We start from the raw sequence: 13,218 nt of genomic DNA on the forward strand, positions 1-13,218 counted from the left end.
TACTGTACAGTCCAAGAGGGTCCTTAGGAATTGGGAATTCCTAAAAAAAGAGAAATCTAGATAATTATCTATATATGGTGATTTTTTATAAAAAAAAATTATGTGGTAAAATTGCTATACTGTACAAAATACAAACCAAAAGGGCAAATATTCTTACAATGTTTCTTAAATTCTATAATCATAAGAAAAGGCATGGCTATTTTTTTAGGAAGATGATTATTTAGGAGGATATGTTTGGTCATTACAAAAAATATAGATTTTTTTGTTTTTTTTTAACCGTCCATATTTTCAAACCAATGGATTTGACATCGCTCAAATTCTAGTCCTAATGCATTAGGGTTTAGGATTCAGAGATTAGGGTTTAGGGATTGGTTATAGCAAAAAAGCCAAAGTGGAATTGCATCCCTCTCCAACCTCAACCTCCTCTGTATACCTCTATTGTTTATTACTCTTTCCATACTCATCATCTTTTTAATTCATTCTCGTTTCAACTCTCTTACTTCATTCCTTTTTCCTCTGCCCAACAACAAAATCCTTCAAAGAAGACCGATTCCATAACAATTGAAAATATGACTGATTCCATAACGATTGAAAACATGACAACGAAGAGATGATCACAAAATAGGGATTGTATACAATGAGACCATTTACCTTTTGTACAAAAAGATTACAATTACTTATAATCGTCTAATGTGAAATCTGATAGCTTGGGTGTATTATAAAGTTTGAGATAATTTTTTTTTGAACTTAGCTTGATTAATGAAATAAATCCAGCCAACCAATTTTATATCCAATGGTTAAGATCAATTGTGATCACTTTGTACAAAAGGTAAATGGTGGTCTCGTTATATAATTTCCTCGCACAATAATAGTCAAACATAGTCTCTCTCTCTCTAAGTGATGCAATAGGTAAGCTTGGCTCTTATAAAAAGAATTCTTCCAATTCTCTCTCTATTGTCATGTTGAAATACAAGGACTACGGATTTGCCGGATCATAAATATGGGTAAGCTTTCTATGCTTCCCTTACAACATAAAACTTATATGTTTCCCCTTATCCAACCGTCCATTCTAAATGGAGGGCTAAGATTGCCCCAATCACAATATCACGTCGCTACACTATTTTATTTTTAATTTTTTATCTAAAATATTTTGACACTAAATTTTAGGCTTCCAATCCTCTATTAAACTCGTATTTGTAAAAATATAAAAAAAATATTTTCAATAAAATAAAATGATCAAAATACCCTTGAAAGATTCAAGGGGTATTTTGATCATTTATATTTTATCAAAAAATTATTTTTATTATTTTTTATAGTGCTCCGCAATAAGACGATGGCATGTACCAAATTTTATATTCATACAATTTGTATTAAAAAAATTAAAAATAAAATACTCTAAAGTGTTGGATCTAGGATCAAATAGTGTGACTCACTTGATCAAAATTGGACGACTGAATGGTAGGGGAAGTATAGATATTTTATGCTGCAAGGGAAAGAAAGCTCGACAATACATAACCTCTGCATAGAAAGTTCGTGTTTAATATAAGGCAACATGTGGATGGACCGTTCAGTTTGCATAACAAATGGTTGACATTAATAGTACCTCGGTGTTTGATATACGGGCAACTACGGTCGACGTCTTAATGTGGAGCTTGTAAGTCCCATAAAAATGCCAGTTGGCATTTTTCTATAAATTTTTTTGATTTTCTAAAATCTTGTTAAAAATTTTCAGTTTTAAAGAAATAATATTAAATAAAAAATTCCGTTTTTTCGAGAAAACTTGTTCGAAAAACTTCTTCCTTGATCGATCTAATGTTCTCATTTTTTAAAATTTCTTGAAAATTTAATTCTCATTTGTTTGAAATATTTGAACTTTTGTTTCAAGATGGCTTATTTAAGGTCGATAACATCAAGAATCTTGGCTTAATAAATTGACTATGGAACACCTATTTGATCCATCTTTAAAATGGACGCTTTATACCTTTGGACTGCATATTGTAGCAATACGGCCCAGCCCGAATGACACAATTTTCCTTCCCAGAAAGTTAACGGGCAAGGAACCCCGATAAAACTCTGGCTTTCTTCTGTCTCTCGCGCCATCAAAAGCGCCACCGCCCTCTACAAGGGTACTCTCTCTCTCTCATCTGCTATATCAGTTTCTGTTCCCCTTGGGCCGGGTACTTTGCAGCAGGATGTTTGTTCCTTTCTCTTTCTAAAAAGGTATATTCTCTCGTTTCCTTTACTGTATAGCTCTCTCTCTCTACAAAGTAACTTCCTTCCTTTTCATGGTATCTATGTTTCTTCTCCTTGTTCTTCGTGAATTTCTGAAATTTTCGTCGAGATCCCTTGTTTTTGGGATCCTATTGTTTCATGGTGAACTTTCTTTGTGGGATTCTCTCTCATGTGTAAGACGTAGGTTTTTTTCTAGGGTTTTGGGTCATAAGGTTTTTCTGTACGAGTCTCGAGAGACTTGAATTCGCTTCTGTATTTTAGAGTTTTGATCGAAAGGGCTCTAAATTTGGGCTCAATCTAGGGTTTTTGGCTCCAAGAGTCTGTAGCATTGGTATTGAAAGGCTTGCTTTTGGTTATGTGATTTAGGGTTTTAATCATAAGGGTAATGTGTTAAACTTTTCTAGTATTTTTTTTCTTATGTTGAGGGGTTTTGGGTTAATGGCTCTCTCTCTTTCTGTTTTGAGGTTTTGGTTGATTGAAGACTTTGAGGAGAGATTTGGGGTCTTATGGGTTATCTTCTGTTTTTTATTTTTTTTGCTGGTGTATTTGTTTAGTTTATTTTCTGCTTTGGATGTTGTGGCCCGTTGATTTCTCAATTTCTGGTTATGAAATTTGTTCTTTATTGGTACATATTATGCGCTGCACACAATGTTGTATTATGCTTGTATACCAAGCATTCAGAGTTTTGGGATTAGTATATCTAGCTATACAAGTTGTTGACGTTGTTCTTGTAGTAAAATTATTTGTGATACTTCTCTGAAGATTAATTTTCTTAAGTTACATAGATGTGAGATTAAATTCCAATCTTTACCATAAATGGTAAGAAATGCATTAGATAGGTAGTTGCAAGAAAATCATATTAGAAAATATACATTACAGGCATCAAATCATGGAAATACATAATGAATGTTTAAAACATGCAGCTTTGTGCTTTCCCAGCATCAACATTACCAAACAGGAGAAAGTAGTAGCACCACGGTTTATCAAACAGGTTCCCAACTTTCAGGCTACCTTCTCCTTCACACCTATGAACTCTTGGTGTCGCATGTGCAACTTCTCCCTTCTCCTTTTTTAATCGCCTCTCTCTTGCTTTCCACCTCTCTCTATCTCCCCTCCCCGCCATGCCTACAGTTAGCATTGGCAGGGATTGCCTCTTTGAAGAACTAGGAAGAACTTACAGTAAGTTTTCCCTCTTCCTTTACATCTCTATCTAGCTTCCTTTCATTTCATTATCTTGAGTTTAGAGCTGCTTGTTGTCCTATTCTAGGGTTTGATGTTTTCTTTGTCATGATTTCCTCTGACTCGCAGCTCAGGAGGAATTTGAGGAGCTTTGCTTCGACTTTGGAATTGAACTCGATGATGTAGTAAGTAAATTTCGCAAATTTGTGTTTAAAATGCTTTGGATGCAGTGAAGTTTCTCGCCATTAATGCATATTTACTGGTTTAAAACTTTGAATTTCTTGTTTGTAGACAACTGAGAAAGCGATTATTAGGAAAGAAAAGCATTTGAAAGAGGAAGAAGGAGCTGATGGCGATGAAGAAGTTATTTACAAGATTGAGGTGCCCGCTAATAGGTAATTGACGTTCAATTTATCTGATGACTACTGGATCATAATCTTATGAATACTTATATATATACATATGTATAGTGATAAAGTCTACGATATATATTAATATGATAAAAGTGATTACAAAAGTACTCACAAGATGTGAAGTATCGCTTATATGTGGCTCCAGAAATACTTTTAAATTGCAAAATATCTGCTTATCTGTTCATTTTGTTTAGAATTTAATTGCTTTTCAATTTAGTTGGTTAATTTCTTTGATAGGTGGGAACAATGGTCTAAAAAACGGATCGGTGCCTCGGATCGGGCACTCTAAAAACCCATCCGGATCAGTGAATCGGCGATCCGGATCGGGAATCGACCGACTCGGTCGGATTAAGCTTTAAAAAAATCCAAAAAAAGTATTAAAATTCATTATAAATGTTGTCTTTTAGGAATCCAATAAGAAATGAGGGTACTACATTGTTAACTTTCATTTTTTTCATCAATTTGTGAATATTGAGATGTTCTTTCCCTGTATAAACTTATATTAACTATTAAGTTTACATCGCACAAAAGAAAAATCATAGAATTATCATGGACAAAGTATATAATCATTCATGGACTACAATAAAGACTAGATTAAATAGATAAAAAAATGGCCACTGAAATCTCGAATTGGCAGAAAACCCTAATCCACTAAAAAAACCCAAATTATTACAACCTAACTAACTATAATATTATATTCTGAAATTAAAATTGTTGGTTTACATTTTAGAATTATTTTTAGTAACAAATCCAAAATATTTTATAATATCATCAAATTTAAAATATATTATTGACAACTATAAGAAAAATAGTACATTACATGATTTATAATGCAAAAATTAATAAATAAAATAAAAGATTTGGTTATCAAGATAGAAATTATTATAATGTGTACCAATTTTCGAAATAACACTTTAATTTTTCAAAATTTTAATTTTTTAGATTTCTAGAATAAATTTAGTGAAAGAGATTGTTAGTAGAAAGAGAGAGATTTCAAATGGAATATTTTTTTTTTTTAACAACTTTATTTTTTACTTAATTTTTTTTACAACAAAAATTTAAATTTTTTTTTTTTTAACGACTTCATTTTCTGCTTATTTTTTTTTACAACGAAAATTAATTTTTTTTAACAACTTTATTTCCTGATTATTTTTTTTACAATAAAAATTAAATAAAATTACACGCGCTGGTTAGGATTCGAACCTCAAACGTCTAATAGGTAAGTAGGAGTGATAACCATAAAGCCGAGTGATAACCATAAAGCCACGTCTCTGCATATGTGTAAAGTTTCCATATTAATAATACTTATTCAATTGTCTTAATTTAATGCACTGCTTGTGGGAATTATCCCACATTGAAGAATGAGAGTTACATATATGCATCTAAATTGCTTTGTCACATGATTCTAAGTGCGCGCGTGAAAGCGTGAGGGCATCTCGGACGGGTTGAAGGTTTGCGGCCACGTGTCGCCAACAGGGATGAAGGTTGTCACGTGTCGCGCCACTTGTTGTTGAGAATCGGCGATATTCTGACGTCATACGGGCTGATTCTGGCCGGTGTATGACATCATCTAGAACCGGGCGATTTCCGGTTTTACAAAATAATCGGCACGGGGTTACCGAATCCTGTGCCGACTCGTGCAAGTCCGTTGCGACTCGCCAATTTTTAAATCACTGCGTGGGAATAATAAATGCTATTTGATAGTCGACTGTCTATAGGTTGATTTTATGCTGGAATCTGTGGATACATCCTGTTTTGCAAATATTTGTTATCAATTTGAACCATCATGGAAAGAATGAGAAGAGAAATCTCAACTCTGTTAATAACCCGCTCATTTTTCTTTGCAGAGAAGTTATTATTATTTTCCTTCCTTTGGTGGGATAAGTGAACATTAATGGTCTATGAACATTCAAAAATCAGGGCCTTGTAGTTGTTCATGGTCACAGTTATGAGAGTGGCGTCCTTCTTATTATTACTAGTCTTTTGTCATTTTTTGGAATTTGTAGTGATAATTTGTGGGATCTAGTGCTCTAGAGAATTGAAGCTAAGGTTGCGTAAATATTTTATATGGTTAGCTGTGTGGGTCTTGCTGTTGGAAGAGATTAGGGCTGGCAAAAGGCCGGGCCAGCCCTGGCCCTAGTGTCCATGGGGCTGGCCTAGGCCAGGGCCCTGGCCCTGTGGGGGCGGGTGGGGCTGGGCCAGGCGAAATAAAATCACATAAAAAAACTAAAGGAAAAAACTAAAAAAATAGGCTTGGACTAGGCCAGGCCAAACAGGGCTAGCCGTGCCCCCTGCTAGGCCCTCGGGCCACATTATGGGGCCCAGGCTCTAGAGTTTGAGGGCCAGGCCACCCAGCCCATTACCACCTCTAGAAGAGAAGTAAAAATATATATTCCTGTTTTTTAAGAATCTTTAGTCTATTAGAATATGTCATGGCAGACTATATGGACGACTTACCTAGTCTTTTTCTTTCTTTTCTTCAAGGTAAATTTGTGGTGTGTGTTTGTTGAGCCTAGTGTTTTGGTTTTCTTTCTAGATAAATTGCATTTGCTTAACAAAGCTTTACAGTATTGACAAACACATTTTTCTAAAAATGCATTTGTTTATTGAAATTTGCCTCTAGAAATGTTCAACAAAAAATTGAATGTTTCGATAGTAGCTAATTACATGGAGATGAAGTTCTATATTTATGAGGTGGAGTGGATATGATAGGTTGCATAGTTGGGTTTTAGGTGGGTGTCATTGGAGACTTGGAGTAATTTTGCGGGATGGAGATGCCATAAGTACTCACAAACATTAATGGTCACATATGGAGAGTGCTGCCCATTTAGCCTGTGCAGTTTTTTGTACTTTTTAAGCTATGTTTTGCTTAAGGATTCATATATTAAATCCACTTATGGACTGTTTATAAGAATTTTTGGGAAGAAGCTTCTGATACATGGGTAATGCTTGGAACTTCTTCAAGGCATTATCAGTGGTAGTGTTATAAACGTTAGATTGAATGGGGACGCATCATGTTTCATTTGTTTCAAGTGTCGTACCATCCAAAAAAAAAGAAAATGGAAAAACTGAACACTTGAAGCTTACTTTTGAGTTTCTTCATTTTTTTACTATCTAAAAGACTAGGATTGTATAGCTTGCTTGCTATGCTGCGCACTTTTAGATAACTGCTATAGTGCCTTTGACCTGCCACTTGCAATACAATTTGGGTACTCTCCTATATGGTTGTAATGTTGTGCTTTGATGTATTTGTAATGATTTTGATCTTTTTTTCTTTTTGGTCGGGTGGTGAATAATATTTTTCCTTCTTATCAATCCAAAAAAAGAAAGGAAAAAATATTTCATATTTTTCGTGTTAATAAACAGATATGACCTGCTGTGCCTTGAAGGGCTTGCACAAGCCCTTCGGATTTTTGTTGGAAGTCAACAGACACCAACATATACTTTGGCTGACGTTCCAGTTAGTTCCATGCATAAAATTTACATACGGCCTGAGGTATGCTACATGAGGTTGTCTTCAAGGAAGCATTTCTAATTTGTATTATGAATTTGCAAAAAGATTTTTTATTTGTTCTTTCATTTGTTTATTCAATGCAGACTGCACGCATTCGCCCCTACATTGTTTGTGCTGTTCTAAGAGGGATCACTTTCGATGAAGCTAGATATAATAGCTTCATTGATCTCCAAGATAGGCTCCATCAAAATATTTGCAGGTAGTTAGATTCACAAAGTTAACTAATTTTTTTTTAAAGGCTAATTCTTTCCATTTCATTTTTTGTAGAACCTCGTTTGTGGATTATACGATACTTATTTTGTTCTTGTTTGGATTTTTGATTCAAATGAATCTTTACTGTCAAAAACATAAAAGAAGGCCAACTTGACCTGTAAATATTTATGATCTATATGGAAGACGCATTTCATACACTTCCTACTGATCTCCTACTATTGATTAATTGTTCATTTAGCTGCATTTCCTCTGATTGTTTCCCAACTGTTTCTACTTTCTAGTACACTTTTGTTGACTACATGCAACTTTTGGGGTGATGCATTTCTCTAGTGCTTTCTTAGCGTTGCATCTTGGAATTTCTTGTAATTTTTCTAGATATTTCCTTTTTCATGACTTGCTTCTTTTTCTAGCATCTCCTTTCCTAGGCATATTGTACAAGTTCTTTCTAGTCCCATCCTGGCAATTGTAATATAAACATATTCCCATTTTCTTGGTTATGAGATGTGAATATGTTTTTGGAGCCATAAAGGTCCAACAGTGTCCCATTTGCAATATGCGAATGACACTCTGGTGTTCTTAGACGCCTCCCTTAGGGAAGTAGATATCCTGAACCTTTTCCTCAAATGCTTCCAGGTAGCAACTGGCTTCAAAGTCAACGTGGAAAAATAAAAAATGATGGGGGTAGCAATTTCAAATGTTGAGATTAGAGGGCTCATTCCCAACTGGGAATGTAAAGTGGAGGACCTCCCTACAACCTATCTAGGTCTCCCTCTCGGACTAGGCAAACCTAAAAAAGGTCAATGGTCCCTTGTCATTGATAGGGTGGACATATGCTTGGCGGGATGGAAAGGTAGCCTCCTCTCTATGGCAGGCAGGTCGACCCTGATTAAAGCTACCTTATCTAACTCTCCAGTCTACCTAATGTCTCTCTTCCATATGCCTGCTCAAGTGGCTAATCGCTTGGACCAGCTCATGCGTAACTTCCTATGGTCAGGGCAGGCTCAGAAGACTAAATTCCATCTAGTGGCTTGGGACAACAATTGCATTCCAAAAAACCAGGGTGGCCTAGGTATCAGGGTTCTCAGAAAGCATAATCTTGCTCTTTTAGGCTAGTGGTGGTGGCGACTTGCAACCCAGCCTGATTCCCTTTGGGCTCAGGTCTTAAGAAACAAGTATGGGATACCTGAAGGACCATGGGTGCCATAGAAGTCCCACAGACATAATGCCTCAAGAGCATGGAAATCCTTCTCTTCGGCCTTGCCTCACTTCAAAAAACAAATTAGATATCATTCGAGAGAGTGTTCCCGTTTGAGATTCTGGTCAGATCTATGGCTAGGTTCTTCACCACTGTGGGAGGCTTTCCCAGCTCTCTACTCGCTGGCTACCAATCAAGAAGCAACAGTGGCCGAGGAATTGGTTCTTATAGGAGAACGAAGAGCCTGGAACCCTTCCTTTCGGAGAAACATAACCGAAGAGGAGTTTGACCACTTTCAAGTGTTGTTAACAGGCCTTCACTCTCAATTTATTCCAAACCAAGGGAGAGACGTTTTGGTCTGGACACCCATCCCTTAGGGTGAGTTCTCGGTGGCCTCCTTTTATAAAATCCTTTCACAGCCTCCCATCTTTCCGGCCAACCCCACCTCAGTCGCTTCGAAAGTGTGGTCTACTTTTGCTCCACCTAAGGTCCAAACATTCAACTGGCTAGCCTGCTCCCACAAAACTCTCACTACTGACCACCTCCAAAAGAGAGGGATTCCTTTCCCCAACAGATGTGCTTTATGCCAAAATGATGAGGAGTCAAGCCCCCACCTTTTCTTACACTGTGACTTCTCATTTGAACTTTGGGGGAAAATTTTGCAACTCTTTGCCATCGAATGAGTCACTATACCAACGGTAAAAGCGCTCATCTCCTATGAGCTTCATACTCCATGGCCAAAGGCTGGCAGAGCCCTTTGGAAAGCTACCTTAGCGGCAGCCTTGTGGACCATTTGGGTGGAAAGAAACAACCGAATCTTCCGAGGTTCAAAATTACAAGCTTCAACTCTCCTGTACAAGGCAATCTCCATGGTAACCTTCTGGGCCTCAAACCACAAGGCCTTCTCGGGTATACAAAGGACCCAGTTCCTCCCCCAATGGAAAAATATTCTCTTCCACTGCCCACGACAACCACAAAGATCCAGCTTTTAGCAACCGCCCCCAGAAGGAACCATCTAGCTAAATTTTGATGGTTGCTCCTTAGGGGACCCTAGGCTGGCGGGGGCTGGGGGGGTTTTTAGAGACCACCAAGGAAATGTTTTTCTTACCTTCTCAGAGCACCTAGGCTTCTTGGAAGTAGAAATTGTTGAAGCCTTGGCCCTCCTTCAAGGCCTGAAAACGTTTAATCGCTCTTGGGGATTACACCTCATCATAGAAGGAGATTAAAAAAATGTTCTCTCATGGGCTAGTAGGGCTTCCCTTCGGCCATGGTACCTAACCAATACTTTTGATGAAATTGATCACCTTTGCAGTGATATGGACGTCTCTTGGCAGCATACATGGAGGACGTCCAATGACTTCGCGGATCGCTTGGCGAAAGAGGGAGCTAATATGCATTTACAAGATCAAGCCGGGGTCGTCCCCTTTTTTGCACAAGACCTCTGGCTCAGCTCGCATCCATAACTCATCACCTGGCTTTTCTAGGCCTCCTCATTTTTTGTATATTTTGAAAGCTTCATGTAAAACATTTACATCGGGCATAAGCCCTTTTTGTATATGATACGCTGTCTGTATTTTTCCAGTCCACCCCTTAGGGGGTAAATTTGGCCTCTTCCATCTTGTACACTTCATACCAAGTAATACAATGTTAACCTTTTCAAAAAAAAATATGTTTTTGGAGCCATAGAACTGACACAACTTTTCATGATTCCTTGCAAACTTTCTTTATGCCAAGCTTTTGGAGTTGAAATACCTCTCTTTGTACCAGGAGGAGAACTCTGGTTGCTATAGGGACCCATGATTTGGATACTCTACAAGGTCCTTTCACATATGAGGTAATCAATTGATTATTTGCAATTTGTTGCTGAAGGCATCACATTTCTTTTCTTTGGTGGCTTCCCCCCAGTTTGCTGATCCCAAGGATCTTGTCTTAGTAGATGTATGAGAAATTGTTGTGCCTTACCAGTATGTAGACACTGATTATGTTTGTAGTCATTTTGTACTCTTGAAAATTATTAAATAGTTTCCAAGTTTATTCTTGAGTAATGCTTCCTTTGCCTTGTTTTCTTTGGGTTGATGAAGTGTTGAAAAATTACATTATAACACACACATACATTTGCATGCAGGTGAATCTATTTTGTGGCTGTTGTTGTTAATCATTGTCAAGAGTGCGTCTAAATTTTTTTGTATCAAAGCAATGCTTCAAACCAGATTTGTCTTGAGTTTGATACTGTGGTCCATGTAGTAGTAAAGAAGACTATTACTGTTTCATACATGGTTACAGGGACCTTATAAGGAGGGTGTCGCTCCCATTCCAGAAGCTCAAATGTTGATCCCATGTTCTGAGGCCCAGGATCTCGATTCCGGGCAAACCCATTGATTTAGGGATCTCGATCCTGGAAATGGAGGAACTAAATCCTAGGTTAATGGGATCCAGATCCTTATGCTCAAAATCATAGTTCCATGAGTAACTGGAACCATGATTCCACTTGTGGGAATCAAGTACTTCTGCTTTGGGATTGAGTTTCACTAGCCTTTTTTCTTGTTCATATACAGTTGAGTGTGGACCTTTAGGTTTTTTGTGACCTACAAATCTGATAGCTTGGGTGTGTCACAAAATTTGAGAAAATTTGTTTTAAAGTTTGAGCTTGATCAATAGAATAAATGTAGCCATCCAATTTCACATCCAATGGTCAAGATTAATTATGACCACCATGTACCAAAGGTAAATGGTCTCATTGCATGTAGATATGTGGCCTTGTTTCATGATCTATATTTGAGATAGATTTTGGATTTTATTTTTCAAGTTTATATAATCTCTACATGAAAATTATTAATAAGCAAAAAAAAAAAAAGACGTTAATTTTGAAAACGAAAACCGACAATTTTGAAGAAAATATTTAGGCCATTGATATATATATATATATTTTCGATGGACTATCATTATACATCCACCTATATAATTTTTTTTAAAAATTAAATGGTCTCTTCGTATGCTTTTCCATATATACTTAGTATTAAAAACACAAGGGGTATCTTTGTTATATCAAAAGCATGTCGTTAAAATTGTTACTAAAGAATGAAGGTACTTGTACTAATAAAGTTCTAGGACATTGGTTTTTAAACTACCATCTACTTTGGCAAAAAATATTTATGTACTCTTACTTAATAATTAGGCTACCTATAAAGAACTTTTTTAGGAACAAACAATGACTTTTGATAAATACACCCAGCACAACCCATTATAATATTAATCCTTATATGTATGTAATAGAGGGCACCGGTTGATTTGGCTCAATTGGAAGGGCTTTAAAAGGATTAGGAGAAGACCCAAAACGATATAGATAGAAATTTTGAGAAGTAATATGATGATTTGTGGTCTGACTGAAGGCATGGCCCTTGATAGAGCGGATAGTTGAACATAATTCGTATAGTTGATCCTTAATATTTGGGATAAATCTTAAATAATAATGATGATGATAATATAAAAGTGAGAGAGAGTTCATTGGGTTCTCGATCCAATTATGCATTTGACACTATGCTTTGTTGGGGAGTTGGGCCTTGCATGGAGAAGCATGGGCTTGACTTGGGTCTAATTGACAAGCCCAACAAATAAAGCTTCCTTTGGTTCTTTAGGACGTGGTTAGCATACGCGACTAGCCTGCATATTGTAAAAATATGGGCTTGGCAATCCTATATTTTTTAAATATACTTTGTTCCTAATTTTTAGAGTATATATAATCTTTAACATGGAGATCATCAATATGAAAAATAATAATAATAATTGAAAACTAGAAATGATAATTATATTAAGAAAGTATATATACCGTTAGTTACAATTGTTTTTAGATGGACCACATATTTGCATCTATCTTTAAGATGGATGCTTTATACCTCTAGATCGCGTATTGTAGAAATGCAGTCCAGCCTGCATGAAACAATTGTTCGGTTCTTTATGGTCATCTATTTTTACCACTAATTATATTTTATTAATATGAATAAGATTCCAATTGTTTTTGCCCCGTTCACTAACCATGCATAAAAGTGTTTTTCTAATAAATTTGTCATAGAACAGTTTAGTGAAATGTATGCTTAACTTCAATCTTCTCAACTGTGAGCCCCCTATGTGAACACACAGCAGTTGGCTACTAAAGTTAATGAAAAGTTGTTAAGCCTCAAGTTTATATTCAAAGTAACTAGAAAATATACTTACTAAAGAAAAATAGTCTTTCCTAGCTCGCCCTAAAAGAGCAAGATCAGGAAAAATTACATCTCTACTATATATTTGAATATGTTACAATTTTATACGTCTTGTGAATCATGACTTGCGACTAGTTTTAAAGAAATGCAACAAGAGAGGGATGGGAAAGAGAAGGAAGAAGATGGAAGGAGATAGAAGATATAGTCGAGTTGCCGTTCTATTCAAGGAATGAGGTTGGGATCAGTAGGATTAATTTCCTTGGGCTTAGTTCA

The 13,218-nt window shown here is 36.3% G+C and overlaps 1 protein-coding gene across 9 annotated transcripts in view; it reads left to right on the forward strand.

Annotated features, from left to right (window-relative positions):
- The first annotated feature begins 2,095 nt into the window (after positions 1 to 2,095).
- LOC18443681 (tRNA synthetase beta subunit family protein) overlaps positions 2,096 to 13,218 on the forward strand; it is a 51,556-nt gene continuing 40,433 nt past the window's right edge. For all 9 annotated transcript variants that reach the window (XR_016055920.1, XR_016055921.1, XR_002282514.2 and 6 more), the window contains exons 1-7: positions 2,096 to 2,220; positions 3,156 to 3,411; positions 3,541 to 3,596; positions 3,703 to 3,806; positions 7,191 to 7,320; positions 7,422 to 7,537; positions 10,514 to 10,580. Coding sequence is in view for 3 of the 9 variants with exons in the window: in XM_006853863.4 (XP_006853925.1) it covers positions 3,354 to 3,411; positions 3,541 to 3,596; positions 3,703 to 3,806; positions 7,191 to 7,320; positions 7,422 to 7,537; positions 10,514 to 10,580 (531 nt within the window). In the remaining 6 variants the exon portion in view is untranslated. The remainder of the gene's footprint in view (positions 2,221 to 3,155; positions 3,412 to 3,540; positions 3,597 to 3,702; positions 3,807 to 7,190; positions 7,321 to 7,421; positions 7,538 to 10,513; positions 10,581 to 13,218) is intronic.

The sequence above is a fragment of the Amborella trichopoda genome, chromosome 5, assembly GCF_054954075.1.
Source record: "Amborella trichopoda isolate Santa Cruz 75 chromosome 5, AtrichopodaSantaCruz75HAP2 v2.0, whole genome shotgun sequence".
NCBI lineage: Eukaryota > Viridiplantae > Streptophyta > Magnoliopsida > Amborellales > Amborellaceae > Amborella > Amborella trichopoda.